Raw genomic sequence first — 27,840 nt, 5'->3', positions numbered from 1 at the left:
AAAAAAGTCTAAAGCAGTACATGTTGAGGAGAACAAATTCCAACAGCAGGGGCTGCATTTGGCCTCTGGTAAGAAATCCTCGAGAGTGAGGGCGACACAGGACCGTTCTGTGCCCCCGCCCCACCCCAAGGCCACCACTAACTACTCCTACACGAGACACCACAGAGTCCCAGACTGTGGGGGTGAGGCCGAAGCACCCCCAAACCACAGACCAAGACACAGCATGTGAGGTGGGGGGCAGGAGTGACCGCAGTGCCCCTCCCTGAGGCCAGCGCAGCACCGGGCAGTTCCCTGCAGGCGGGAGAGGACCCGGGTGCATATCCAGCTCCCCCATCACGGACTTGAGCCCATCACAGCCTAATAGAAGGCAATCGAAAACATTTGCTCCAAACCCTTTTATGACAACTTCCCTAGGGGTGTACTTCACACGGCTTCAAGCTTGGAAACAGCCTTTACCATTTCAAACGCAATATACGGATCTAATTTCTTCACAGCCACAGGATTCCAGGGACTCCATGTAATCACTGGATCCACTTTTCTCACGGTCTGCTTCCTTTCTCAATTAAAATATCATTTCACATCTAACCACCACTTCAGATCAGAAGCTGCTGCTGGATACTGACATTTGGTAGATGTAGTAGGACTATTCTTACACGTTTCTATCTTTGGATGAGGATCCTATTTCTTCAGTGTTAACTAGGACAACTGACTTCCAATCAATTAGTTTTGGTACAGTCCAAAAAGGAATGATAAAAATAATTCTAACCTTACTTACCAACACATTATTATCCACAGTACTTGTACTGATTGCATTCTGACTGGCCCAATTAAATATCTACGCAGAAAAAGCAAGCCCAAATGAATGCGGATTTGACCCTATAGGATCTGCCCGTCTACCTTTCTCTATAAAACTGTTCCTAGTAGCCATCACGTTCTTACTCTTCAACCTAGAAATCGCACTCCTACTACCCTTACCCTGAGCTTCACAAACTTACCAACTATACTTACTACAGCACTACTATTAATTTCACTACTAGCTGCAAGTCTAGCTCATGAATGAACCCAAAAAAGGACTAGAATGAACCGAATATGATAATTAAACTGAAACAAATGACTTCGACTCATTAGGTTACAGTTAACACTACAATTATCAAATGTCTATAGTATATATATTAATATCTTCCTGGCCTTTATTATATCTCTCATATGGTTATTAATATACCGATCTCACCTGGTATCTTCCCTCCTATGTTTAGGAGGCATAATATTATCCCTACTCATCATCGTGTCCATAGTAATTTTAAAGGATCACTTCACACTGGCCAGCACTCGATGCCTGTGAAGCAGCACAAGGCCCTCCCCTCCCACAAGGCTGACAATTACTATCCCAACTATCACACTAGTTCCACTCACATGGCTATCAAAACCCAACATAATCTGAATTAACAGCTTACAGCTCATTAATTAGCCTCATCAGCCTTACCTACTTTAATCAATTTAGTAACAGTTTTAACTTTTCACTACTATTCTCGGACTCACTGTCCACAGCCATACGAGCATTGACAGCAGGGATCTGACCATTAATTCTTACAGCCAGTCACAGTTATCAAAGGAGACTCTAACCCGAAAACAACTATACATTACAACACTCACCTATAAAAGTGATTGTATTTACATTCCATTTGGAGCCATGCTTGTCCCTACCCTGATAATCATTACCTGATGAGGTTGTCAAAGAGAACGACTAAACCCAGGTCTCTGCTTCTTATTCTATAGCCTCTTCAGGATCACATCAGGATCCATCCCTAAACTTTCTAATCCTACAATACTGAACCGAACCAATCTCAACCACCCGGTCTAGTATCTTCCTAGGACTAGCATGTACGATGGCATTCGTAGTAAAAATACCTTCATAGGGATCCCACCTCTGACCACCTACAGCACACAGCAGCCCCTATTGTCAGATCAATACTCCTTGCCACTGTGCTCCTAAAACTAGGTGGGCCTCTTAGGGAGCCCCTGCTCAGGGTGTGCCCAACGGGGAACGTAGCAAACGGGCTTCCCCCCAACTCCGCTCCTCTGGAGAACCCAGGCAGGGCTGAGACCAGGGACAGTGTGGACCACAGCCCTGCCTTCTGTGGGTCCTCAAATGAATACACTGGCTGTGGCCCTGCATCCTGGCCTGTCTCCAGCCCCGCAGGTCAACCGTGGGTTGCAGCCCCCAGCCCCTCCTGCCCAAACAGCCTGAAAGGGATGCTACAGGCAGCCTGGTGCTGGCACCCCAGCCCCATCCTGTCCTATAGCTGGGGGACACAGGCCCGGCCCGGCCCGGAGCTGGGGGGACACAGGCCCCGGCCCGGAGCTAGGGGGGGCACCAGCCCCATCCCGTCCCTGAGCTGGGGGGGGGGGCAGCGGCCCCGTCCCGTCCCGGAGCTGGGGGGGGGCAGCGGCCCCGTCCCGTCCCGGAGCTGGGGGGGCGGGGGCCCCGTCCCGTCCCCGAGCTGGGGCAGCGGGCCTGTGCTGGTGGGGAAGTGGAGCCACACGCCGCTGCACCGTGAGGCCCGCAGACCACGTGGGGTGTGCAGAGCAGCGCACAAGGGGGCACAGCCTGCGGGACAGAGCCGGGGCCGCTTCCACCGGAGAGTCGTCCTGAATCCAGACAAGAGCCCTGCGGGCCCCAGGGCTCCTAGCACACCCCGGCCCTCGCAGCCCCTTCCAGTGTGCTCCCCCTGCAGCTCGGCCTGGGACACGAACCGCGCACGCCTGGCGTCACAGTCCGGCCTCAGCGCTGCTCACGGTCTACAGCCGGTGGGTCGACAGACCCGCAGGAAAGCTGGCGGTCCCGTGTCGTCAGGGCACCGTGTGCGCGACGGGGTCTACCTGCCACAGCCATGGCGGAGACGCCGGCTTACAGCGCCGTCCCCTCCGCCGCTCAGGAGCCCTGTGGCCGGCCCAGACGGTGTGGCCGCCGGGCACAGCCCCCCGCACGTCCGGGCAGCCGCGGGGCCCGCCGTGTGGCTCGCCCGGGCAGGAGCCCCGCCGGCCGGCCTGCCCGTCTCCCCGCGGAGGGGCGCACCGCCTGCGCGGCGGCCCCACCTGCCCGCGTCCACAAGCCGGAGCGGAGGCGCGGGCGAAGAGCGGGCTCTGGGGGAAGACGCCGCTTGCGTCGCTGCGCGGAGGCACCCGCAACACAGCCCGTGAGGGCGCGGGCGCCCCGGCTGCCCCGCGCGCCACAGCCGGCACAGCGCGGCCCGGCGGCAGCCCCTCGCCGCTCGGCGGCGCCCTAGCTTTTCAGTTTTTCTCCTTTCACGGTGCAGAGCTTTTGTTTTTGCTTCTTCTACACCCCGCACGCGGTGCACTCCCAGGGCCCAGGCCCCTCCCAGGGGGTCCCCGCTGAGCCCCAGCACCTTCGTCCCCTGTTCCCCGAAGCCGGTGGCCCCACACGTGCGTTAGCTGCGGGGCCCGAATCCTGCCCTCACCCGCAGCGGCGCCCACGGCACGCCAGGCATCTCCGGAGGCTCTTCCGGGGTGGCCGCCGCAACACCAGCGGGGGGCGCCTTCTAAGGGGCCGTTCCCTCCGCGACCACGCCGCCCCCTTTCCTCAGGGTTCACAGACGCGGCCACAGGGACATCGCCGCGTTTGCTCAGAGGCCCAGAGCCTGCTTCAGGCTGCGTCCCTCTCTCTGCCCCTCCCCCACCCGCACTTTCTCTCAACTGTAAGCAAACATTCAAAAAAAGAGGGGGGTTTTCCACAGCAGTCGGGTCCAGCCCTCAGGGATGGCTGTGAGGCTTCAAGACCGCACTGCAGGAAGCGGCTGCAGACGTGGTGGGAACAGGAGGTCTCGAATCAGAAGTGGAGCCCGGAGCTGGGACCGCGTGGCTGCGAGCTCCTGACAAACCCCGAACGGAGCAGGGGCGCCGCTTGGCAGAGGAAGTGGTTTCTTGAGATGGAATCTACTCCTGGCGGAGACGCCCTTAAGACTGAGACGGTGACACAGGATTCAGAATCAGACATGAACTTAGCTGATAAAGCAGGAGAGGGTTTGAGAGGATGGATTCCAGTTTTGAAAGAAGTTCTGCTGTGGGTAAGAAAAAGCTATCTAATGGCCGTGTGTCACAGAGGAATCGCTCATGGGGAAAAAATGTCAAACCGTGTGGCAAAATTTGCTTTCTTATTGTAGTAAACCCACGGCCACCCCAGCCTTCAGCAGCCCCTGATCGGTGAGCAGCCAACAGAGGCAAGGCCTTCCACCCGCAGAAAGATGACGACTCACTGCAAGCTCCGGTGACGATTAGCATTTTATAAGCAATAAGCCTTCTTAAATTAAGATATGAACTTTTTTTAGATAGAACGCTATTGCACATTTAATAGGCCATAGTATGAACATAACTTTTAAATGCATTGGGAAACGAAAAAATTCATTTAACTCTCTTTGCTGGGGTGGTCCGGAATCTTAAAGGTATGCCCACACACAAAAACTAAAGAAAAGAAATCCAAACACTGAAGAAATTTTCACCAAATCACAAGGGAAGAGCAAGAGAACAACAAAGAACTACAAAAACCAGGAATCAAGAAAATGGCAGTAAGTGCGTGCATCGATAATTATGTTAAACATAAATGCACTAAATGCTCTAATCCAAAGGATAATTAAAGGGATTAAAAGAGACCCACCCACAGGCTGTCTTTAAGAGCCTCACTTAGATTTAAAGACACACAGCCACTGAAAGCCAGGAGATTCCCTGAAAATGGAAATCAAAAGAAAGCTGGGGAGGCAATACGTCGGACAAAATAAACTTTACATGATAAAGGTAACAAGAAAAGGGAGTTATATAATGATAAAGGCACCAATTCAACAAGGAGATCCCAAAATGCTAATAGCTATACACCTGAGCTAGGAGCACCCAAATCTAGGAAAACCTGGCAATAATAGCCAGGGACTTTTTTTAAAAAAATATAAATTCTAGTTAACACATAGTATAATACTGGTTTCAGGAGTAGGACCCAGTGATTCATCACTTGCATATGACACCCAGTGCTCATCACAACAAGTGCCCTCCTTAATGTCCCCCCCCCACTTCTGTAAACCCTCAGTTCTCTGTATTTAAGAGTCTGGTAGCTTGTTTCCCTCTCTCCTCTTTCCCACTTCCCATACATTCATCTGTTGTGTTTCTTAAATTCCACGTATGAGTGAAATCATATGGTATTTAACTTTCTGATTTATATCGCTTAGCATAATACACTCAAGCTCCACTCATGTTGTTGCAAATGGCAAGATCTCATTGTTTTTGTCGGCTGAGTAATATTCCATTGTATCCATTTATCAGTCAATAGACACTTGGGCTCTCTCCATAGTTTGGCTATTGTTGATAATACTGCTATAAACATAGGTGGTGCATGTATCTCTCTGAATCTGTTATTTTCGTATCCTCTGAGTAAACAGCTAATAGTGCCAACTGCTGGGTCATGGGGTAGTTCTATTTTTAGTTTCTTAAATTCTCCAGACAGTGGCTGCATCAGTTTGTATTCCTGCCAACAGTGCAAGAACTTTCCCCATTCTCTACATCCTCACCAACACCTGTTGTTTCTTGTGTTATTAGTTTTAGCCATTCTGACAGGTGTGAGGTAATCTCATTGTGGTTTTGGTTGATATTCCCCTGAGGATAAGTGATGTTGAACATCTTTCCATGTGTCTGTTAGCCATCTGGATATCTTCTTTGGAAAAGTGTCTATTCATGTCTTCTGTTGTTTTCTTAACTAGGTTGTTTGTTTTCTGGGTATTGAGTCTGGTAAAGCCTTTATAGTTTCTGGATACTGGCTCTTTATCAGTTATGTTGTATGGAAATACCTCCTCCCATTCTGTAGGCTGCCTTTTAGTTTTGTTGATTGTCTGCTTCACTGGGCAGCTTTTTATCTTGATCAGGTCCCAATAGTTCATTTTTGCTTTTGTTTCCCTTGCCTCTGGCAATGTTTCTAGTAAGAAGTTGCTCTGGCCTAAGTCAAAGAGGTTCCTGTCTGTGTTCACCTCTAGGATTTTGATGGTTTCCTGTCTCCCATTTAGGTCTCTCATCCATTTTTAATTTATTTTTGTGCATGGTGTAAGAAACTGGCCAGTTTAATTCTTCAGCAGGAGACTTTCAAACCTCATTTATATCAATCATCCAGACAGACAACTGTAAGGAAATAGTGGCTTTAAACAACACATTAGACCAGATGGACGTAACAAATATATATAGAACATTCCATCCAAAACCAGAATACACATTCTCTGAGTGTACACGGAACATTGTAGAAGAGATCACACGTTGGGCCACAAAACAAGTCTAAAACATTTAAGACTGAAATCATACCAATCATCTTTTCCAACCACAACAGCATTAAACCAAAAGTCAATTACAAGAAGCAAATGGGAAAAAACACAGGGGGATGTTCAGAAACATGTTACTACAACCAATGGGTCAAGTAAGACATTCAAGAGGCAATGAAAACATACCTTGGGGTGGATCAGTCTGTTAATGGTCTGACTTCGGCTGAGGTCGTGATCTCACGGTTCATGAGTTCAAGCCTGCATCTGGCTCTGTGCTGACAGCTCAGAGCCTGCAGCCTGTCAGATTCTGTGTCTCCCTCTCTCTCTGCCTGACCCCTGCCCACAGTCTGTCTGTCTGTCTGTCTCTCTCTCTCTCTCAAATATAAATTAACCTTAAAAAATTTAAAGAAAAAATATCTTGAGATGAAGATGAAAACACATCCCCAAATCTGTGATGCACCAAAAATCATTCCAAGAAGGAAGCTTACAGTGATACAGACCTACCTTAAGAAGCAAGAAAATTTCAAGTCAACACTGATACCTAAAGAAACTGAAAAATGAAATAGACTAATAAAAAAAATCATTGAACCCAAGAGCTGATTCTCTGAAAACATAAACAAAATTGATTAACCTTTAGCCAGATGCATCAAGGAAAAGAGAGAAGTCAGAATCAGAAACTCAGGACAAGTTACAACCGGCAGCACAAAAACACAAGAGGTAAGAGTAACTACTCTGCATAATTACACCAACTGGACAACCTAGAAGAAATGGATGGATTCCGAGAAACATGCTATCTTCCAAGAGTGAATCAGGAAAAAATGAAGTATGTGAACAGACCAATTACTAGAAAAGTTGAATTGGTAATGAAAAAACTTGTAACAAAAGTCCAGGAGCAGATGGATTCACAAATTCCCCCAAAATGTAAAGAAGAGTTAATATCTATCCTAGTCAAACTATTCCAAAAACTGAAGAGGAAGGAATGTTTGTAAATTCATTCAATGAGGCCAGCATTATCCTGAAACCAAAACCAGACAGAGACACTAAAAAGAAAACTACAGGCCAATATCCCTGATGAACATGGATGCAACAATCTTCAACAAAATATGAGCCAAATGCGTTCAACACTACATTAAAAGGGTCACTGGCCACAACAAAGTGGGATATATTCCAGGGATACAATGATGTTTCCCTATCTACAAATCAACGTGCTGCACAACATTAACAAAATGATGGGAGATAAAAAATATCATCTCAACAGATGCAGAAAAAGCACTGGACAAAAATCAACATCCATTCATGATAGAAACTCTCAACAAAGTCAGATGTGGGAACATACCTCAACATAATATTGGCCATATATGACAAATCCACAGCTAACATCATACTCAATGGCAAAAAGCTGAAAGCTTTTTCTCTAAGATCTGGAACGAGACAAAGATGTTCACTCTCACTACTTCTATTCGACATAGTACAGGAAGCCCTACCCAAAGCAAGTTGGTCCTATAGCCAAATAGATATAGAAAATCCTAAACAATCTCCCCAAGAACTGGTTGCATTTCCACATACTAGTAATGAACAAAAAAAGTAAGTAAAACAATCGTATTTATGAAAAAGAAGAAGACATCGCTGTAACCAAGTCACCGTACTCTGAAAACCATAAGGCAATGATGAAAGAAACTGAAGAAGACACAAATAAATGGAAAGAGATGCCATGTTCATGGAAAAGAAGAATTCATATAAGTTGACCTTGTTTTATCGCACTTTGCTTTACTATGCCTGAAAGATAATGAGTTCTTTTGTTTGTTTGTTTTGTTTTTTTTACAAAGTGAAGGTTGTAGCAAGACCACATCAAGCAATTTCATTGGTGCCGTTGTTCCAACAGCATTTGCTCACTTCGTGTCTGTCACATTTTGGTTATTCTCACGATAGTTACAATATCTCATTTTACTTGTTATGGTGATCTACGATCAGTGATTAAAACATCTGGAAAGCTCAGATCATGGTTAGCATTTTTTTGGCAAGCAAGTATTTTTAAACTAAGGTATGTACATTTTTAAAGACATAATCTGATGGCACACTTAACAGACTATATGGTAGTGTAAACATAACTTTACATGCACTGGGAAACCATGACAGTCATTTGACTCACTTTATCGCAGTGGTCTGGAACCAAACGTGCAACTTTTTGATGCATACCTGTGTTGTTAAGAAGTCCTTACTACCAGAAGCCAACTACAGATTGAATGTGATCCCTATCAAACACCAGTAACATTTTCCACAGAACTAGAATCATCCTAAAATTCATAGGGAACCACAAAAGACCCTGAAAAGCCAAAGCAATCCTAAGAAGGACAAAGCTGGAGGTATCACACTTAGATACCAGTCTGTACTACAAAAATCAAAACAGTATGGCATTACACATGAGTAGACATATAGATCAGAGAAACCCAACAGAGAGCCCAGGAAAAAAACCTATGCTCAAACGGTAATTAAGATAAAGTAGGTAAAAATATACAGTGGGGAAAAGACATCTCTTCAGTAAATGGTATTGGGAAAACTGGACACACAGAAAAATCAAACCAGACCACTTTCTTACACAGACAAAAATAAACTCAAACTGGATTAAAGACCTAAATATAAGACCTGAGATTGTAAAGCTCCCAAGAGAGAACAGAAGCATAAACTTGTGGATAACAGTCTTAGTAGTTTTGTCCTCAGGCAAAGACAAAGCAGGCAAAAACAAACAAAGGAGACTACACCAAACTAAGAAGCTTTTGCACAGCAAATAAAACCATCCACAAAACAAAAAGAAACCTATAGAATGGGAGAAGACATATGCAAATAATGTATCTGATGGGGGTTAATATCCAACATATACAACTCAATACAAAAAACAATCTGATTAAAAAGTGGGCAGAGGACACGAATATGCTTTTTTCCCTAAGGAAGGCATATAAATGGCCAACACACACATGAAAAGATGGTCCCCATCACATGTCATCAGGGAAATGCAAATCAGAACCGCAATGAGCTATCACCTCATACCTGACAGGATGGCTATCATCAAAAAGAAATAAAAAATGTTGTGGGAATGTAAATGGGTGCAGCCACGATAGAAAACAGAATGGAGGTTTCTCAAAACACTAAAAATAAAACTACTATATGGGGTGCCTGGGTGGCTTAGTTGGTTAAGTGTCCAACTTCGGCTCAGGTCATGGTCGCACCATTCCGGAGTTTAAGCTCCATGTCAGGCTCTGAGCTGACAGCACAGAACAGGCTGGAGCCTGTTTCAGATTCTGTGTCTCCCTCTCTCTCTGTCCCTTCCCTGCTAGCACTTGCTCTCTTTCTCTCTCAAAAATAAACATTTAAAAAATGAAAATAAAAATGCCATACAATCCAGCAATTCCACTTCTAGGTATTTAACTGAAGAAAATGGAAACACTAATTAAAAAAAAAAAACAAAAAAACAACTGCATCTCTATGTTTATTGCAGAATTATTTACAACAGCCAAGATAAGGAAGGAACCTGAGTGACCATCAATAGATCAAGCGCACATAATGAGCACGTATTGTACAACAGAATATGACCTCACCATAAAAAATGAAATCTTGCCATTTGCAACAACATGGATGGACTTAGTGGTATTAAGGTCAACAAAATGTCAGAGAAAGAGAAATGAGATACCACATAATCTCACTTAAACATGGAATCTAAAAAATCAAATGAAAAAACAAAAACAGACTCAAATACAAGAGCAAACTCATGGTTGTCGGAGGAGAATGGGAAGATGGGTCAAACAGGTAAAGGGGATTAAAGATACACATTTCCAGTTAAAAAGGAGTCACAGGGACTTCAAGTACAACACAGGGACTATGGTCAATACCGTAGTAACTGTGATGACAGATGGTAAGTAGTGTGGTGAGCAATTTGTAACGTACATAAATGTTGAATCACAACGTCGTACAGCTGAAACTAAAATTTAAGTCAACTACAGTTCTAAAAAGATAATTAAAATAAACCCTACAACTCCACAGCAAAATGTCACTAATCCAATTTAAAATGGGCAAAGGACCTAAACAGACATTCTTCCAGAGAAGATATACAAATGGTCAACAAGTACATTAAAAGACGCTTGCGGTCACTCGGTAACAGTAAAACGCAAATCGAAGCCGGGATGAGGCATCGTCTTGTTGGAATGGGTAAGATCAAGAAGACCACTGATGAACGCTAGTGACATTGGTAGAAGTATAAACAGCTCAGCCACTGGAGACACCAACATGGAGGTCCCTCAAAAAATTAACAGAAATACCCTAAGATGCAACAATTCTACCTCTGGGTATTTACCCAAAGGAAATAAGTTCACTGTGTCCAAGTGACCCCTGCACCCCCATGTTAGCAGCAGCGTACCTACAACAGCCAGACAGACATGGAAACAACCTATGTGTCCATCAGGGGATCGGTGGGCTAGGAGTTCTGATACATACACAATGGATATTATTCAACAGCAAAAAAGGATGAAATCCCACCACTTTCAACACCATGAGTGACCCCTGAGGGCATGACGTTAAGCAAAGTAAGTCAGACACAAACCAATATCCCACGATCTCACTTAACGTGTGAAATTTAAAATAAAAAAACAAGCAAGCTCATAGAAAAAGAAATCCGCTGTATCGGCACCGGAGGCAGGGGCGGGGGAGGGGAGCAAATGAAGGTGGTCACAAGGAAGAAGTTTCCAGCTGTGGGATAAGGAAGGAGAACGGACGTGGTGTACAAAATGGTAGGTCCACGGCCAACACTGCTCGATTATAGGCAGGAAAACGAGGAGCAAATCCTCAAAGGTCACATCGCAAGAACAAAACGCACATTTCTTTTTTGGTTTGTTTGATTTTCTGGGCTTTTCTATCTATGAGATGATGGATGTTAACTAAAATTACTGTGGTCTTCACAATCTAAGTCAAATCATACCACTTTTACGTTACGCTTATACAATGCTGTATGCCAATTATTCCTCATTAAAACCGTAAAAAATGTTTAAGTGTAATACTGGCATTACGATGGTTTAAAAAAGAGTGTCCTCGTGTTTATGTGCGAAACATGCAATCTCGATATGCACACCTTTATGATAAAAGCCAGACTACTACTTAGGACAGTTTTAAGCCACTTTTCTCTGGAGAAAGTCATAAATGATTCATATTTCCATTATCTGCAAAGTTAACTGCTGTTCGCTTTTTCTGTTTTTTTCATACTATGATGTAAACAGACTTAACAGGGGTGGAGTCTAACAGCACGCACGCAGGACGACACTTTGCTTTAATGCCTTAGGGAATTTTCAGGAGGCACGCGGGAACAATCGTGAAGAACACCTTGTTGAGGCTGATGTAAACAAATCTTACGAGTGGGCTTCAACTATTCTGCGCAGCTTTTCAGGTAAATAAGTCTTTTGGTTATGAAACTTCCCTCAGGAATCTATTTTTGGAAAGCTAGTCCATATCCGTCCTTGATAACCACTGGGCTCTTATCCAATCAAAACAATGTGAATAAAAATAACGAAGTCGGGGGCACCTGAGTGGCTCAGTCTGTTGCGCATCCGACTCTTTCAGCTCAGGTTAGGACCTCACAGTCGTGAGTTCAAGCCCTGCGTCAGGCTCTGCACTGACACTGAGGAGCGTGCTTGGGATTCTCTCCACCCCTCCCTGCACTCTACTGCGCGCTCTCACGCTCTCTCTCTCAAATAAGTAAACTTAAAAAAAAAAAAAAAGACAAATTAAGCTCTAAGGCTTGATGATTTTCAACACACCGACGGGGTCACATAACCACCAATGACCGTCCCTGAGATTTACCCCCAAGAACCCTCTTCAATCCGCAGGTCACCCACCAAGTTCACACGGTGGTTCCCAGGCTGTGTCCCCCTTTACCACCACCCCCCATCTTTCTCTCCGAGACAGGGAAGCACAAGACCAGGGGCCGCTTCACTCCCGACTGGACCTCCCCACAGCGCCTGGGCCTGCCCCCTTCCCGGCTCCCGTCCCGAGCTGCCCCTCCTGAGGCCTGCCCCCTCCCCACCAGCCTGCAGCCCTTCTCAGCCCTAACAAGCTCCGAGGCCCTCGGGGCCGGCTGTGGGGAATCGACTGGGCCATTAAGCCACCTGACTCCCACCCCAAAGCCTGCTGCTGGCGTCGCCTCTCACACCTGCCACCCAGGATGCAGCACGTGTCTCCAGTCCCACGGGGCCCATTCCCATGAAGGGAAAGGCCACGCCTCCAGTTCAAGGAACGCCGGGCAGGGAAGGGTTTCGTGTTGACAAAGGAGCTCCCAGCTCATCTCCCAGGTTAGACTGGGGAGGCAAGCATTAATCTGGCTTCTCCTTGTTTCAACAGAAATGCACGTCAGGTCTTGTGCTGAGCACTGGGGACGAGGCAGTGAGAGAAGCCAGCCCCGCCCCCTGAAGAGGGAACCTGTGGTCTAGGGAGGCCAGCTTAAACCCTCAACCAGATGTGGCCGGTCAAAGACTATTTCCTGAGGAAGGGAAGCAAGAGCTGAGATTGGAAAGCTGAACCGGTGTTAACCGGGCAAAGGCAGGAGGGAAGAGCCCTTCAGGGAGCCAGAAGAGTACGTGCAAAGGCACTGTGGCAGAGAAGGCGGACACAGGAAGGGCAAGGAAAAGGGTCAACTGGCCAAACAGCAAGCAGGAACACATTTAGTTTTTAGTTTGTGCCAGGTGCCATTTTAAAGGCAGCTGATTCTCGTTACGTCATCCAGCCCACAACACACCTGAACTTGACAGAAGGCACTGAGGCAGCACGACCTTAACTAATTTGCTCAAGGTCACTTAAAGGCAAAGCAATTTTCTTCTTTATCTTCCCCGAAATGTAATGGCACACATGCTGGCTGGCTGGGGGAACATGAAGAACTAGAGGATCACATTCACTGTGGAGTGAAAGTAGTCAAACCAGTTCTCACTACACAGTCAGGTAAGAGACCAAAACCGTCACTTTCCAACCAGTTGTTTCCATGCAGTAAGACAGAACCACAGTGAAATGATGTGCAGGAGACGGCTAATTCCCTTTTGAAGAAACGCTGCCCATGTAGTTAAGTCTGAGTTTAGAAGAACTAAAAATACTTGGTGGAAGTAATCTCAATAATGATTAAAAAAAAAAAACTTTTCCAAGATTTCCACAGGAATCACACACTATTTTTATAGTTAGGAAAAAAAAGGCGGCAAAAACAAGCTAACAAAATGACAACCTGACAAATGGACAAAGGACTTGAAACATCTGTCCAAGATGCACTGATGACCAAGAAACACATGAAAAGGTGCTTTGCCTTCATTAGTCAACAAAGAAACAACGAGATACTGTTTCATGCTAAACCGGGGATCCCCAACCCAATTTCAATGTGAGAGGGATTCCCCCCGCCCCCCGGAACACCAAGCAATTCTTGGGCCACCAGCAGTGTGTCCAGAAACTGAGAGTTGACTTACCTACGGGACAGCATGGGCCCCCGCAGGCGAGGGCTCGGGAAACCACACCGAGGCCGTGGCTGCGCTTCCAACCACCTACTACGGTTCAGAGGTTCCCATGACCTCTTTCTTAGGCTCTTTTAATTTGCTAGAGCGGCTCAGAGAACCCAGGGAATAAAGGACGCACTGAGACAGGGGATGAGGGCCGGGGAAAGGCACGGAGCCCCCATGCCCTCGCCAGGTGACCCTCTCCCGGCAGCGCTACCTGTCACCACCAGGAAGCTCTCCAGACCCACTCTGGGTTTTCCTGAGGCCTCGTACTTGGTCACGCCTGCCTAAGTCTTCAGCCTGGGCCCCCTGACCCCCCCCCCCACCAGAGGTCGGAGACTGAAGGCTCTAACCACCCAACCACAAGGCTGGCCCAGCCCCGCTCTGGGTGGGGTCTCAGAGTCACCTCATTAGGGTACCAGAAGGCACCTTTAGTGCTCCTAACACTTGGGAAATTCCCAGAGTTTAGCTGTGAGCCTGAACCCTGGATAGAGATGGAAAGCCCTTGAGGAGCATACCTGGGTAATCTGAATGACCCACATGTACTTCCCACAAATCCCAGGAGCGCGCATGCCCCCGGGCCGGGACAGCGAGGTGGGCAGGGGACCGAATTCTCATATACGGCCCGTGGGAACGTGAAGCGGGCAGCTGATGGGGAAGGTGGCCACCGAGCACAGCGTTTCCACACGACTCCACAATTCTCCTCCGTCACACAGCCAAGCACGTACTTCTGTGCAAATATGTGTACACGTGCTCACAGCCACGTTTTCCACAACAGCCAAAAGGCACAAAACGGCCTCAACGTGCAGCAGCAAACGGACGGAGGAGCGGGATGTGGCCAGGGGAACGGTATTCGGCCGTGAAAGGGAATGAGCTACGGTCTGTGCCGCCACGCGGACGGACCTAGGAAACACCGCTAACGGAGAGACTACAGTCTCAAAGGCTACACGCTTCCTGGCTCCATTCCTATCAGGGTCTAGAAGAAGGACATCTACACACACAGAAAGTGCATCACGCCTGCCTAGGGCTGCAGCTGGGCAGGACGGAGACGGTGGCGGACAGCTTCCGAGGGGAGGAAGATGGTCTAAAACGGACCGTGGGGAGTACGCTGAGAAACGCTGAAACGTACAGCACGTGACATTTATCTCAAGAAAGCAGTTTTTAAAAAAGAACCATAACCACCTCCCCAAAAACCAGTATGAAAATATTCCCCACTCAGTGGAAGGAATCTAACTCCAACGGTGAGACCTTATGAATCACATCTCAGATCGGTAAATAGTAGACTGTCTGCTACTACCCAGAGCTGTGGAGTCTGGAGGAAGCAGGCACCTTTTACTGCCAGTGGGGGCAAACGCTACCTTCTTGGAAGACAATTTAACAAAATCGCCAGTTAAAGTATTACACCATTTGATTCACCAGCTCCGCCAGCAGACAGAGCCCACGGGTACCCTTGTGGGGAGGTGCACCAGCGTGGGCCAGAAAGGGTGCTGGCCACAGCACTGCAGACAACCTAGGTGACCGTCAGCAGGGGGCTGTGTGAGTTACGCTATGTCTGTCCCGTGGACTCGCACGTGGCTATTAGGAAGGATAAGGTCTGTGTTATATCCGTCCCTTGGGCTAGCACGTAGCTGAGAGGAAGGACGAGGTTTCAGTGAGACATGCTGGGCAAAGAGGAGTGTGTGTGTGGGATCACCCACTTAATGTTAATGGCAAGTGTCTACACCACTGAAGGATTATGCTGACACAATGTTTTGGAAGGATACCTGTGAAACTGTAGACCTCTCTGGCCCCAGACACTGCATGAATGGCTATTCCACTAACTGAGATGAACCTGAAGAGGTCTGGGTGGACGAGGAGTCTAGCCTCTAGCGGGAACGGAGCACTTGGGAAAAGGATGTGGTGGGGCTTGTGCAGAAAGGAAGTCTGGAGCTACATTCTGCATGTTTTCATGCACTGGTCAAAGGTCTTAATGTGCACATGCCTTACCTGGATTCTATAATTAGCTGTAAATAAGTTACATAGTAAGAAAAAAAAAGACACAGGTGAGCAAACCCCTGAGGAGCCTAACCCTGAGCACCTGATGCCCATCAGTGTGCAACTCTGACCACTGTACCCGCACTGCTGCATGCTGGGTGGGTCGTGGGTCCAGAGCAAGTCCACCAGCTTTCTACTGAAAAGGAATATTTACTGAAAACAGATAAAGAAGCGCTGTGGATCCAGTCCCAGCTGTGTCCAAGCTCCGACGTGCACTGGCCTTCAGGTTTGGGGAGGCGCTCCTGCATCCCGGGTGTGCTGGACCCAGACCCTGACCCTTCGCTCGCGTCACCCAACGCCCCCACTCCCCCCCACTTCGGTGGTCTGGGCGCTGGCTTCTGGGCCCCGGGCCTTCCCTTGGTGCTGTGATCGGTTCTTCTGCTTTGAAAGGGAAGAGAGTTTCACAACTCCTCCCACTTCCGTTTTTCTCTGAGTCCCTTCTCCGTGGAGCACTTGTGGGAGCTCCCGGTCCCCGCACGCCTTCTCCGGCCACGCCCTGTTCAGCACCGAGCCCGTCCACCCCGCGAAGCGCAGCCGACAGGCACCACTTCCCAGGTCTCCCCAGACCTCACGGCCGGCCGGTCACCCAGCCCCGGACCTGAGCCGCAGACACGGGAGAGGACGGAGACTGGGGGCCTCTGGGGGCTCACAGGACAACGTCTACACCCGCAGCTTCTCTGTGAACCGCGGCCCTGCATCCCGCCCGCGACCTGCTTCAGACAGAGGCTTCGGGAAACGGAACACCAAGCCAGCTCTGCCCTGACGGCTGCCGTCCCGGGGCGCACAGTGATTCAGAAACGCCGCAGCTCGAAGCCCCTGGACGCCTACGGTCCCCAACCCAGCCAGGAAAGGCCCAAGGAGCCCGCACTGTTGCCTCAATCGGCATCTCTGGTCTCCCCTTCTACGAGCCCACCCCACTCTACTTATGAGGTCTCCAAACGGAATCGTACTTCCTAAATCCTCTACTTCCAGGTCCTGATCGCCTACCCGCGGTCACGCGACGGCAGCGTGGTCCCCTCACCGCGCTGGCCAGGACCCGCCTGTGCCCCCAGTCCTGTCCCACGACACCCCCACCGACACTTGCCTCTGCCTGGCGCGCCCTTCCCCCCGGCCTACGGGGCTGGCTCCCCCTCCCCCTCTGACAGGCAGGTGTCTCAGACCTGTCAGCTTGGAGTCGCTGCGGTCCTGCCACAGCCGGGACAAAACCACGGCAACCGCAGGCGTGGGAAGGGCCAGACCAGGGATGCTTGGTGCCCGGATGGTAACCGGCTGCTGTGGGGTAGCACCAGCGACAGGGGGTTACTCCAATTAAAAACTTCTGTAGAGGGGCACCTGGGTGGCTTAGCTGGTTAAGCGTGCGACTTTCGCTTGGGTCATGATCTCGCGGTTCGTGGGTTCGAGCCCGGTGTTGGGCTCTGTGCTGACTGCCAGCTCAGAGCCTGGAGTCTGTTTCAGAGTCTGTATCTCCCTCTCTCTCTGACCCTCCCCTGCTCACACTCTCTCTCTCTCTCTCTCTCTTTCAGAGTCTGTATCTCCCTCTCTCTCTGACCCTCCCCTGCTCGCTCTCTCTCTCTCTCTCTCTCTCTTAGAATAAAAACATTAAAAAATTTTTGAAAAAAAAAACTTCTGTAGAATCACTTCCAGAAAAGAGTGTCAAAAGTACAGCTCATACTCCTCAAATGATGATGAGGGCATATGAAAACACAACCCTTACATATAATTGAGTGGTACAATTGCAAAGTGACCTCAACTTCTGATTCTCTGACCTCAAGTATCAATGTTATTCAACACCAAAACAGCTACAATAATGGAGAATGCTGGAGCATGGACCAGTCACGTGTGCAAAAAGCATGCAGTGGTTCTTTGAGATGGCTCAGCAGTGATAAAATACGTATTTGGTTCCACAATGCAGTTCAACCAACATGTGTGCATTACCTCCTATACACCAGGCACAGTGTTGGGATGGGAAGTCACAGACGCTGCTCTCAAGGAACTTAGATGGAGACTAAAAACAAACAAAATAGAGAAAAAAGATTTGCTGGATCTAATGTGCTGAGTCCTATAAAACGGAAGGCACCATGTCCCAAGCAGTATTGCTGGCAGTTTGTTTATCCAAGAACATCTTCCTTCAGTTCACAAGATACAGGAGTTCGCTAAAGAAATGTGTTATTTTCCTTTTGGAATCAATGCCAAATAACCCACGTTAGACCAACAGCATCAAGGAAATTGGTGATGTTCAAAAACACAGTTTCCCATATTAGAAGGGTCTATGAAAATATTAAGCATCACGTCTTACAAAAACACACAAACTCAACATGTTATATAGGGTTTCAAGATCCTAAGAGGAAGTAATAAGTTATGGAAAGTGTTACAGACTGAACCGAAAAATTTTATAGCAGCTGTATTATCTGATGTGGTTAGAAAACCTTTCGAGGCCACGCTTTCCTCCCCCATGACCTTCCCTGTGCCAGAGGAGGGGGCGTTTGAAAGCATCCCACTGACACTGGAGATGCTGATCTTAACAACCATCCACAACTGTCACCAGTGGTGTTTCTTCACTGAACAGTGTTTTTAAAGGTGAGGCCACACCACAGCTTCAGGAACTGCGGTGAATCGCCCAGGCTTCGAATCCCAGGAAGTGAGTTTCAATCCTGGATGTGCCATGGGACCTCAGGCAAATTTCTAAACCACTCTGGGCCTGTCTCCTGGGTGACACAGAACCACACCCCATCTGCACTTAGATCAGCAAACGTGTGCCATGTTTCTTACACGCTGCAGGCATTCTGTAAATGCTAGCAATTAACATGGTCTTCACTACCACCCTTCCTCTACCTCTTGGGGTCATGCGAAGTTGACATTCAGTGGTACTGAAGGAGTTCAGTGAAGGCCAATAGGAAAAGCCACCTAATAACCTAGTAAGATATTTTTAAAAACCCTCATATAATCATCATTACATTTGGGGGCAGTCTATCTAGTCCTTTCCCCAGACGGAGAATTTCCCGTGGAATTACTAACGCTAAAATAAAAGGGTTCTCTGTTCAGCCAGAAGCCTGTCCGGGAGGCAGGGGCCATGAGAAGCATGGTCCCGCAGTGTGAACGTGCAAAATGTCGCTGAACCAGTCGCTTAAAAATGGTTGACAACTCAAGTTTCACATGGTGTGTATTTTTCCACAATGAAATAAAACACAAAGCAACCCACGAGAATTCCAAGAAGTCAGAGCTTGGGCAAGCCCGGGCCCTGGGCACCCAGGACGCCTCCGCACATTCGGACCCTGTGTAAATATTCGCGGAAGGGGAGGGGAGGCTATGGGTCTGGTGACAGGATCCAGGTACCTGTTCTGGTCTCGACCTCAGTGCAAGGCACACGCCGTGACAGTTCACGGCTGCCGCCCATGGCATCAGCGTGGCTTCCAGATGCAGCCAAGACGCCCACGTGTCCCGAGGGAAATGACAAGCGAAGCGCCTCACCCGCTGTTTCAACGGGAAGCAAGTCATGGGCTGCAACCCGGCCGGCGGCTGAAACGTAAGCAGGTCCCCCTGGTCCCCCTCCCCCGAGTCGGCCGCGGCGGACAGGCCTGGGAGGCTCGCTGCACCGGTGACGCGGTGGCCTGAAGCGTTCGGACCTCTCAGCCCCAGCACAGCGCCACACCTTCACTCCTAAGTGGGCTCCGAGGCCCAGGACGCGTTCCGGGAGGACCAGGAGCCTGAGCTTGCCTTCACGTCCCCGCCGGACCGGGAGCCGTCGCCTAAGCGCAGCCCCGAGGGAGGCTGCGGGGACCCACGAGTCAGAGGCTCGTGGCTCAAACGGGTCACCTCCTCCCCACGTGCTCGCCTGCTTGTACGACTTTCCGTACCCGAGACCGACGGAAACCCGTGCTCTGCGCCCCTTCCAAACTCACCTGTTGAGTTAGCACTGTCGTCTCCGGGAGTCAACAGCTTCTTAGAGTCCGGAGAGCCTATAAAAGTAAAAAGATATCCTGTGATGCAAAAACATTTGATATTTCAATAAGACCGCCGGCATCGGTGGTGGTGCTGTGGGGGAAGGCAGGTGTCCACAGCACGGTCCGCTTTTGTCGCTGTTGCTCTGAAACACGCTTTGAAGGTGTCGGGAACTATGGGGCCGTGTTCCTGGATCTTTCGAAACAGAAAACATGCAGCTGTGTAACAAACACATGGGACGTGCGTCCACCTGTGCGCAGACACAGCGAGGGGCAGCCGGAGACCAGTTCCTGCTACTGACCGCTGTGCCCGGGGGGTCCTGACCTCCAAGACCCTGACTTCGGGCAGGGGAGAGGAGATGAGGTAGGTAGGATGTTCCGTTCCTCCCCACCTCACCTCTGGCAGACAGCGGTCTATGCTCAGTATTTTGGAGCTTGCCTTTTTTGCTTTGTTCGTTGGTTTCTTAAAATCCACATGTGAGTGAAATCATATGGCATCTGTCTTTCTGTCTGACTTACTTAACGTTATACTCTCTGGCTCCATCTATGTGGTTGCAAAAGCTGTTTGCAAAAGATTTCACTCTTTTTTATGGCTGAGGAATACTCCATCTCCTCCATCTCACACACACACACACACACACACACCCCTTCTCTGTCATCTGCTGAGGGACACTTCAGCTGCTTCTGTATCTGGGCTACTGTAAATAACGCTGCAGTAAACTTAAGGGTGCATGCATCTTTTCCAATAAGTGCCATTTTCTTCTGATAGACATTCAGAGGTAAAATTGCTGGGTTATAGGCTAGTTCTACTTTTAACTTTTTGAGGAACCTCCATACTCTTTTCCACAGTGGCTGCACCAGCTTGCATTCCCACCACCAGTACATGAGGGTTCCTGTTTCTTTCCACATCCTTGCCAACACCTGTTTTTTGGGTTTTGGGGGGGGTTTTTTGCCTTTTTTTCTAGCCATTGTCACAGGTGTGCGGTGGTATTTCCTTGTGGTTTTGATTTGCATTTCCCTGATGAGTGACGTTTAGCATCTTTTTGTGTGTCCGTTAGCTATCTGGATGTCTTCATTGCGGAAATGCATATTCAGGTCTACTGCCCATTTTTTAATTCTATTTTTTTGGTGTTGAGTTTAAATAAGTTCTTTATATATTGTGGATGTTAGACTCTTAGGATTTCACTTTTAATTGCAAGCCTTCTTGTAGAAATATGATTCCTTCCACTTTTAACTAGTACCTTAAGATTTGGGAAAAGTTTAGAAGAATTCCATGCCCCAGTTAAACAACTTTTCAGAGAGGTTTATTCAACCTGTGTCTATATATCACTCAATATAAAGTATATATAAAACATGGAAAGAGAGCAATTATCCGCCAAGATAGCACTCCCTGACCAAACACCCCAGTAAGGTGCGCAGTAGCCAGTGACGACGCTGAAGGATCTATCATCGTTGTGTATGCACATTCCTTTTTTTTTTTTTTAATATTTTTATTTATTTCTAGGAGAGAGAGAGACAGCGTGAGCAGGGGAGGGTCAGAGAGAGAGGGAGATACAGACTGAAACAGCCTCCAGGCTCTGAGCTGGCAGTCAGCGCAGAGCCCGACGCGGGGCTTGAACCCACGAACCGCGAGATCATGACCTAAGCGAAAGTCGGACGCTTAACCGACTAAGCCACCCAGGCTCCCCTGCACATTCCTCTTAATGGAACTATTCCATTTATCACAAAAGGATGTGGTGTGAAGATAAACCCAATGATCAAGGCCAGCTGACCATCTCTTACTGATGCCAGCTAAGGGGAGCCCTGAAGGCGGGTGTTTTGATTCACAAACAAGTGACTTCCAGTGAAAACAAGGCAGTGTCCCAGCGTCCCCTGGTCGCCTTGCTGTACTGTGCTCACATATCTGCAGCTGGTATCGAACACTGGCCGATATTGTGACAAGCCTTATGCATGCCAGGCCTGTGGGGAAGCAGGTGACTGGCACTGGCTTCCCTGGCGCTGCCAATGGATCCTAGAAGGAACACCACCACACAGTGACAGGGAGGAGGCCCAGAGAAGGTCACCCGCTAGAAAGCGGCAGAGACTGTATGTGTACCAGGCTGTTGGGCTGCAAAGCCCCTGGGTTGGAGCGCCGGAAATGAGCTGTTGGTTTTCTGCTCTACACCCGCTTCTCTCCCGGGCTTCTCAGTTGTCGTGTTTCCATTATTCAAGCCCCAAACCAGAGGTCATGCTTGGACCTCTCCTCTTCCCCACCACCTCACCCAGTCCTCTGTTAGCAAGGGATTTCAATTCCACCCCAAACAGATAAGCAAGCCAGGCACTTCTCTGCGCTATCAACGAGCCACTGTCTTTCTCCTGGGCTACTGCTGAGCCTGTTTCTGTGTCTCGGCATCATTTCCTGGCAACCTTTTTTGCTTGAAAAAGAAGACAAAAGCAGAGGATTCTTGTAGATTGAGGGCCTTTCTCCTTTTTGCAGTCAATTACTTATGAAGCAGGTACCTGGGTAGGCAGGTTTTGCATCCTAGGAGACAAGGAGCGACTAACTACAAAGAGGCTGATGCTTTGTGTGACTGAGAGACCAAGTATTAACATACAATAATGTGCTGACTGGAGGAAAAGAAAGTTACATTCGTCGAGAGGTGCAGACTAAGGATTAATTTAACCTCCTAACTGGCTGCCCAGTAGGGTGGTGTTTGGTGCCTGGGACTCACTTTAGAAAGTGCCTGTTATTTGGAGTCTCTCCCTGACCCTTGCCCTCCTCCCCACCCCAGGCTGAGAACACTTGAACTATGGTTTGCCTGAGAGCAGACAGATGTAACCAAGGAAGCCGAAGTGGCCACCTCCAGGCAACCTGTGTGAACTCTTGAAGCCTGCATTTCTGAAGCCCCCTTAATTCTCGGGTTTTTCTGTCCAAGACTCAAGAAGGTCCCTTCCTTCCCCTCAGGCTGTCTGCAGTGGGTTTCTGTGACTTACCGCCAAGAGCCCTGACGAACCCCACGCCATCTGTCCTTCCTGCTTCCCTAACCCGTCCACGGCCTCCCCAACACCTCCAACTCCAGACGCTTATAAAGTGCACAGCGGACTGAAGGGTATTTTCAACGAGAGAAGAATTTCAATGTTTTGATCTGCACTATTCCGTTAAGAGCACACTGGAGACTGAGCCATTATCTATGAGAACAGCCAATACCACCTGAAGTGACTTAGTGGCAAAATGGTTAATTAAGAGTTTGGATTTTAATCTCTGAAATCAAACATGTATGAGCGGTTTAACTCTGAGTAAAACATTAAGTGATATCTAAGCCTCAGTTTTTTTAAATCTATAAAATGGGAATAATACTGTGAGGTTCCATCAGGATGACGTGGGTACCTCGATTAGCATAATAGGCGGTACACAGGAAACTGGCTGCTAAAAATACTGTAAATGCTCTAGTATGATTGTTAAAAATTAGTGTACTTCACAAGGATACTTCATACACATTACACACTATATGTGAAGGCCGGGAAACGTTTCCTTGTTTTGAGAAGCTCTCTCTCGGAGCCTCCTTCTACTCTAATTTCACAGTGACATTAGGGTCTGTACACACAGACCTAATCACTGTACTAGTTCATGAAATGAAGGCTCTCCTGCAGCAGAGATTCGTCCCAAGATATCCAAGTAGTAAACAGAACGGTGCAACAGTGAGTGTTAAAATAAGGCAATCTGTTATTCGGGGAAAAAAAAAAAATAAAGCAAGGACACTCGGTTTCTCTAATCAGAAATTCATCAGAGAAACAATAAAGTTTACTTTCACAAATAACAAATTTAAAAAATGGCATAAAATTAGCACCAAAATACACTGTTTCAGTCCAGATTGTTCACCTTACAGTGAAACATCTCATAATATCGAAAATATGATGGACGTGATTTACTGACCATTGTTTTCTTAAATGAGGTCAAAATCGGTCTGCAAAGCCGGCTCGGGACATGCACAATTCAGCAGAGCAAATAAAACAGCCAAACAAACAAAAAGTGGTATTGTCTTTAATTTCACCGAGATTATTCCAGCCGGAGCAGGTGTTGTGCCTCAACTGCAGCCTTTACCTTTTGCTCAACACACAGCAGCTGGACAGAATGTAAACCTACGGAGGATTTGGGTCACTGAAAAGAACTTACCCTGTTTACCGTCCACCGCCCGGTGACCCGACTGCGACAGTGGCTGACAAAGGGCAAGTGCGCGGCGAACCCCGCGCCTCCTGGCCCTTCCTCCCCCCGAACCAGGAAACCCCGGCGCCCGGAGCACGCACACCTGGCGGCGGCCCGAGGGCTGCGCGGCAGGTGCGCGCCGGGGCAGGTGCCACCACGCGGGGCGGGGGCGCGCCCCCCACGGGCCCCCTCGCGTTGGGGGCTTCAGTCCGCGGCCGCGCGGCCCCACGCTGAAGGGCTCCCCAGGGTCCGCCGGCGCGGGAGCGCAGCACAGCGACCCAGCTTCCAGAAGGGGGGGCTCGGGGGCACTTACCCCCAGGACACGCCAACTTCGGGGTGCGGGAGGGAGACAGGAAACCGCGAGCCCGCGCCCTCCGTCCGCCCCGGGGTCACTCAACAGGTTACGCGCCCCTCCAGGGCTGCGACGGCAGCCAGTCCGCGCCTCGGTCTCCCCGGCCCCCGCCGGCCGCGTCCGGGGGGCCCGCGCCGCCACCTACCGTGCAGGCCCGTGCTGTCCACGGCGGCCTTGAGCAGCGCCAGCACCAGCAGCGCGCACAGCACCAGCGCGGCCCAGCCGCCGCGCGCGCCCACTCCCATTGTTCCCTGCGGCTCCCGGCGGCGCGTCGGCCGCGCCTCACCGCCGCCCCGCTGCGCTCTGGCGCCGGCTCCCAGGAGCCTGCCCGCCGCCGGCCGCCCCCAGATGCCCAAATAGGGCGCGGGAGCGGGGCTGGGGCTCGGGGGGCGGGGCCGGGCACGGGGGCGGGGCCCGGCGGGGGGGCGGGGCGAGGCTGGTACGCGGGAGCGGGGCTGGGGCTCGGGGGGCGGGGCCAGCGCACGGGGGCGGGGCCCGGCGGGGGGCGGGGCGAGGCGGGTACGCGGGAGCGGGGCTGGGGCACGGGGGGCGGGGCCGGCGCACGGGGGCGGGGCCCGGCGGGGGGGCGGGGCGAGGCCGGCACGCGGGAGCGGGCCTGGGGCTCCGGGGGCGGCCGGGGCGGGGCGCGGTGCCGGGGCTTGGCGGAGGGGCGGGGCTCGGGGGCGGGATTTGGCGGAGGCGCAGGGCGAGCAGGGGGCGGAGCTCTGCTGGGGCGGGGCCCGGACGCGCCGCCGCGGAGGCGCCAGGCCCCCTGACTCGCGGGCGGGCCCCGGACGCTGCGGCGGTTTCCTCTCTTCTCGGAAGTGGCAGTGTGGTTGCGGGGGACCAGAGCGGGCGGAAGGAGGTGTTGGGTGGTGGTCGGTGGGGCCCGGCGCGTGGCCCGGCGGCGTCACGGAAGCTGCAGGCCGGCGGGGCAGCGCGGGGGCCTCCCTCAGGGGTCGTGGCCCGCTGGGCTTTCTCTTCGCGGGACCCAGCTTCGGCTGGGGTGGGGGGTTGTACAAACTCCTAGTTTAATTCCACGCGTAAGGCAGCCACGATGTCTACACAGGTGCAGCCGTCTTGACGCCACTTGGCCTTCGGGAAGGCCCCGCATCTGTTCTATCCTAAGAAATCCCCGGAGGAGCTTGCCTGAGGACAGAAGCCATTGCGTACTGGGCAGCTCCTCCCCGACTCCATTTCGGTTCTGTAGGCCCGGTGCACTCTCCACGGGGGACCTGTACCCCACGCTGCCGCATCCTCGGCCGCCCGTGCCGGCAGCTCTGGGCCTGAAGGGCCCAGGGGCGATGTGCGGGGAGCCCCAAGAGCTGGGGAGTGGAGCCGCCCAGGCCCAGCTCATCCCTTCCCTCCCGGGGGGCTGCTGCCCCCGTTCACATGGAATAACCTGTTTGGAACAGTTTTTGGCCAAGTCCCTTTTAAGCCTTCTGAGTGATTCCACTCACTTGTCTTGACTTGCAGCGACTGTAAAGTCAGCGTTTTGTTCTTGCTAAGAACGCTGAAGGGACCTGTAGGGACTGGTAGCCGATGCGGGAACACGACAAAGATTGAGGGGGGCCCCTCAACTGCCATAGAAGACAGCAGGATCCAGGACCCTTAAAACCCCTGTGCGTCCCCAACCTACCACACTCTACACGCTGCAGATCTTTGGTGTCTGACCCAGATTTCAGGTCACAAAGGCCACCTCATTGCTTTTAAATGTCAAATTCCCAAAACTATGTTAGGAGGGATACTACTTTCTGATCTCAGCTAAGTCTATCAGTATGGATATCACTGATCGCAGAGCTTGGATAGGGCGCCCTTCCCGGCAAACACTCCCTAGCCTCCACCCTGGAGCAAGCCGTGCACATGTAGCTTTCGGTTACTCCACTGGGGAGTCTGGTGTAGGAATAAATTGCTCTGGCGACTGCTTAGCTCATTGACCAAGCATTTCGCAACCCAGGGTCAGCCTGTCGTTCCAGCCTTGGTTTGGCCGCCCATGGACACGGGAGCTTTCCGGTTCCTTGGCATTGGCACACGTCGTTTTCTCCTTCTGAAATGCCCCCTCTATTCTCTCAACCATCCTACATCTGAATCTTCCTTTCAGAATCAGTGTACTTGTACTGAGAATACAAGTACCTGGGAATCTGGGGTGGAAATGTGAACTTAGTTTCTCCTGGAACTGACCTTGACCTGGATGGCCTCATATCTCTGTTGTCTGATTTCGGCACCACCAGCTTGGTTTTGGTAGTAACTGCACAGGACTGTGGGTAGCCCCACAGTTTCCTCTAGAGTGAGGGGGCTGAGGAAGGGCAAGGGAGTGTCCTTCCTGTCCTCCTGCAGAGTCCTAGAGGAGGTCCGCCCTCCCTGGGGAGATCTAGTTCTGTCCCCCCCCAACCCCCCACTGCACCATTTGACCCTGGTGATGTGAAAAGTTAAAACAACAGCACAGGAGCCCTTGGCGATCTCGCTGTCCCCCGCTTTCCCAGCCTCACGTCTGGATCCCTCTCTGCCACCTCACCGGACTCCTCAAAGTTCCGGGGCCTTCTGTGCTGTGCGTCTTAGCTCTTGCTCTTCCCTGCACCAGGATGCCTCTGACCTCCTCTCCTGGTCAGTTTTCAGTCACCTCTCGAGATTCCCTTCCTCTCTCTTCTCCCCAGACACCCAGGCAGGTTTTGGGGCTCAGATCTCCCTGCTCATACTCTGATCAGCTTGGTCACCCTCCTTCCACCCACTTCCCAAGCAGCCAGAGTATTCCCCTGCCCGGCACTTTCCAGAGCCCCAAGTCATGGCCCTACACAGCATGGCCCCCGGCTGCTCTTCCGCCCCGTCCCCTGCGCTCTCCTCCTTCACTTGCTCAGCCCCAGCCTCCTTTTATTTTAGAAATGCCAAATCGGTTCCCACATCAGAGCCCTCCTGCTTGTCGCCCCCTCATGTCATTTAGCTCTCTGCTCATCTCAGAAAAGCGTTTCTTGGAGACCCCACCTGTTATATGTGTCTCTGTTGCCTCTAGTGCTACTGTCATTACGCTCATGCATATGCTCGGTGTTTCTCTCCTGCAGGGAGGGAGGACCCATGGGAACCAAAGGCTGTCTGTGGACTCAGGTTTCTGGTTCAGCTCCCGTGTCGCTGTAACACAGCGGACACTGGTCGTACTTATGGCCATTCACCATCTTTTGAATAGCTTGCCTGCATTTCGATCTCAAATCCCCAGCGTCCTTTGCAGCTGGGCTCCAGGATGTGCCAGAGGCTCTGCCAGCCCGACTCGTGCACATGAAGCCTCAGTCCCAGTGTGAGTGGACAGAGGTGCCAGGCTGCCACAGAGCACCCAGCTCTGCGGATTCCAGCACAGCAGCGGTTTTGCTGACAGCCCTCACAGCCACACCCCTTCCCTGGGGGGCAGGGGACTTTCGGCCCAGTTTCTGATGCAGGCGTGGCACCGGTGGGAAGCTGCAGGGGACACGGCTTCTCACTGGACTCGTGTTGCAGGGTCATTATTCCTGGAGGCTGAGCCCCCGTCAGGACT

The 27,840-nt window shown here is 50.4% G+C and overlaps 1 protein-coding gene across 1 annotated transcript in view; it reads right to left on the bottom strand.

Moving 5' to 3' along the window:
- The window catches only part of TMEM123 (transmembrane protein 123), a 44,329-nt gene extending 19,584 nt beyond the window's left edge, over nt 1-24,745 (bottom strand). The window contains exons 1-2 of the mRNA XM_039216549.1: nt 24,466-24,745; nt 19,747-19,803 (exon numbers count right to left, since the gene is read on the bottom strand). Of these exons, the coding sequence (XP_039072480.1) occupies nt 19,747-19,803; nt 24,466-24,565 (157 nt within the window). The 5' untranslated portion in view covers nt 24,566-24,745. The remainder of the gene's footprint in view (nt 1-19,746; nt 19,804-24,465) is intronic.
- Between the last annotated feature and the right edge of the window lie 3,095 nt (nt 24,746-27,840).

Source organism: Hyaena hyaena, unplaced genomic scaffold (genome assembly GCF_003009895.1).
Source record: "Hyaena hyaena isolate Hyena2069 unplaced genomic scaffold, ASM300989v1 scaffold_638, whole genome shotgun sequence".
Lineage (NCBI taxonomy): Eukaryota > Metazoa > Chordata > Mammalia > Carnivora > Hyaenidae > Hyaena > Hyaena hyaena.
Note: the sequence above shows the minus strand (reverse complement) of the source record. Positions and strands in the feature narration are given on the sequence as shown.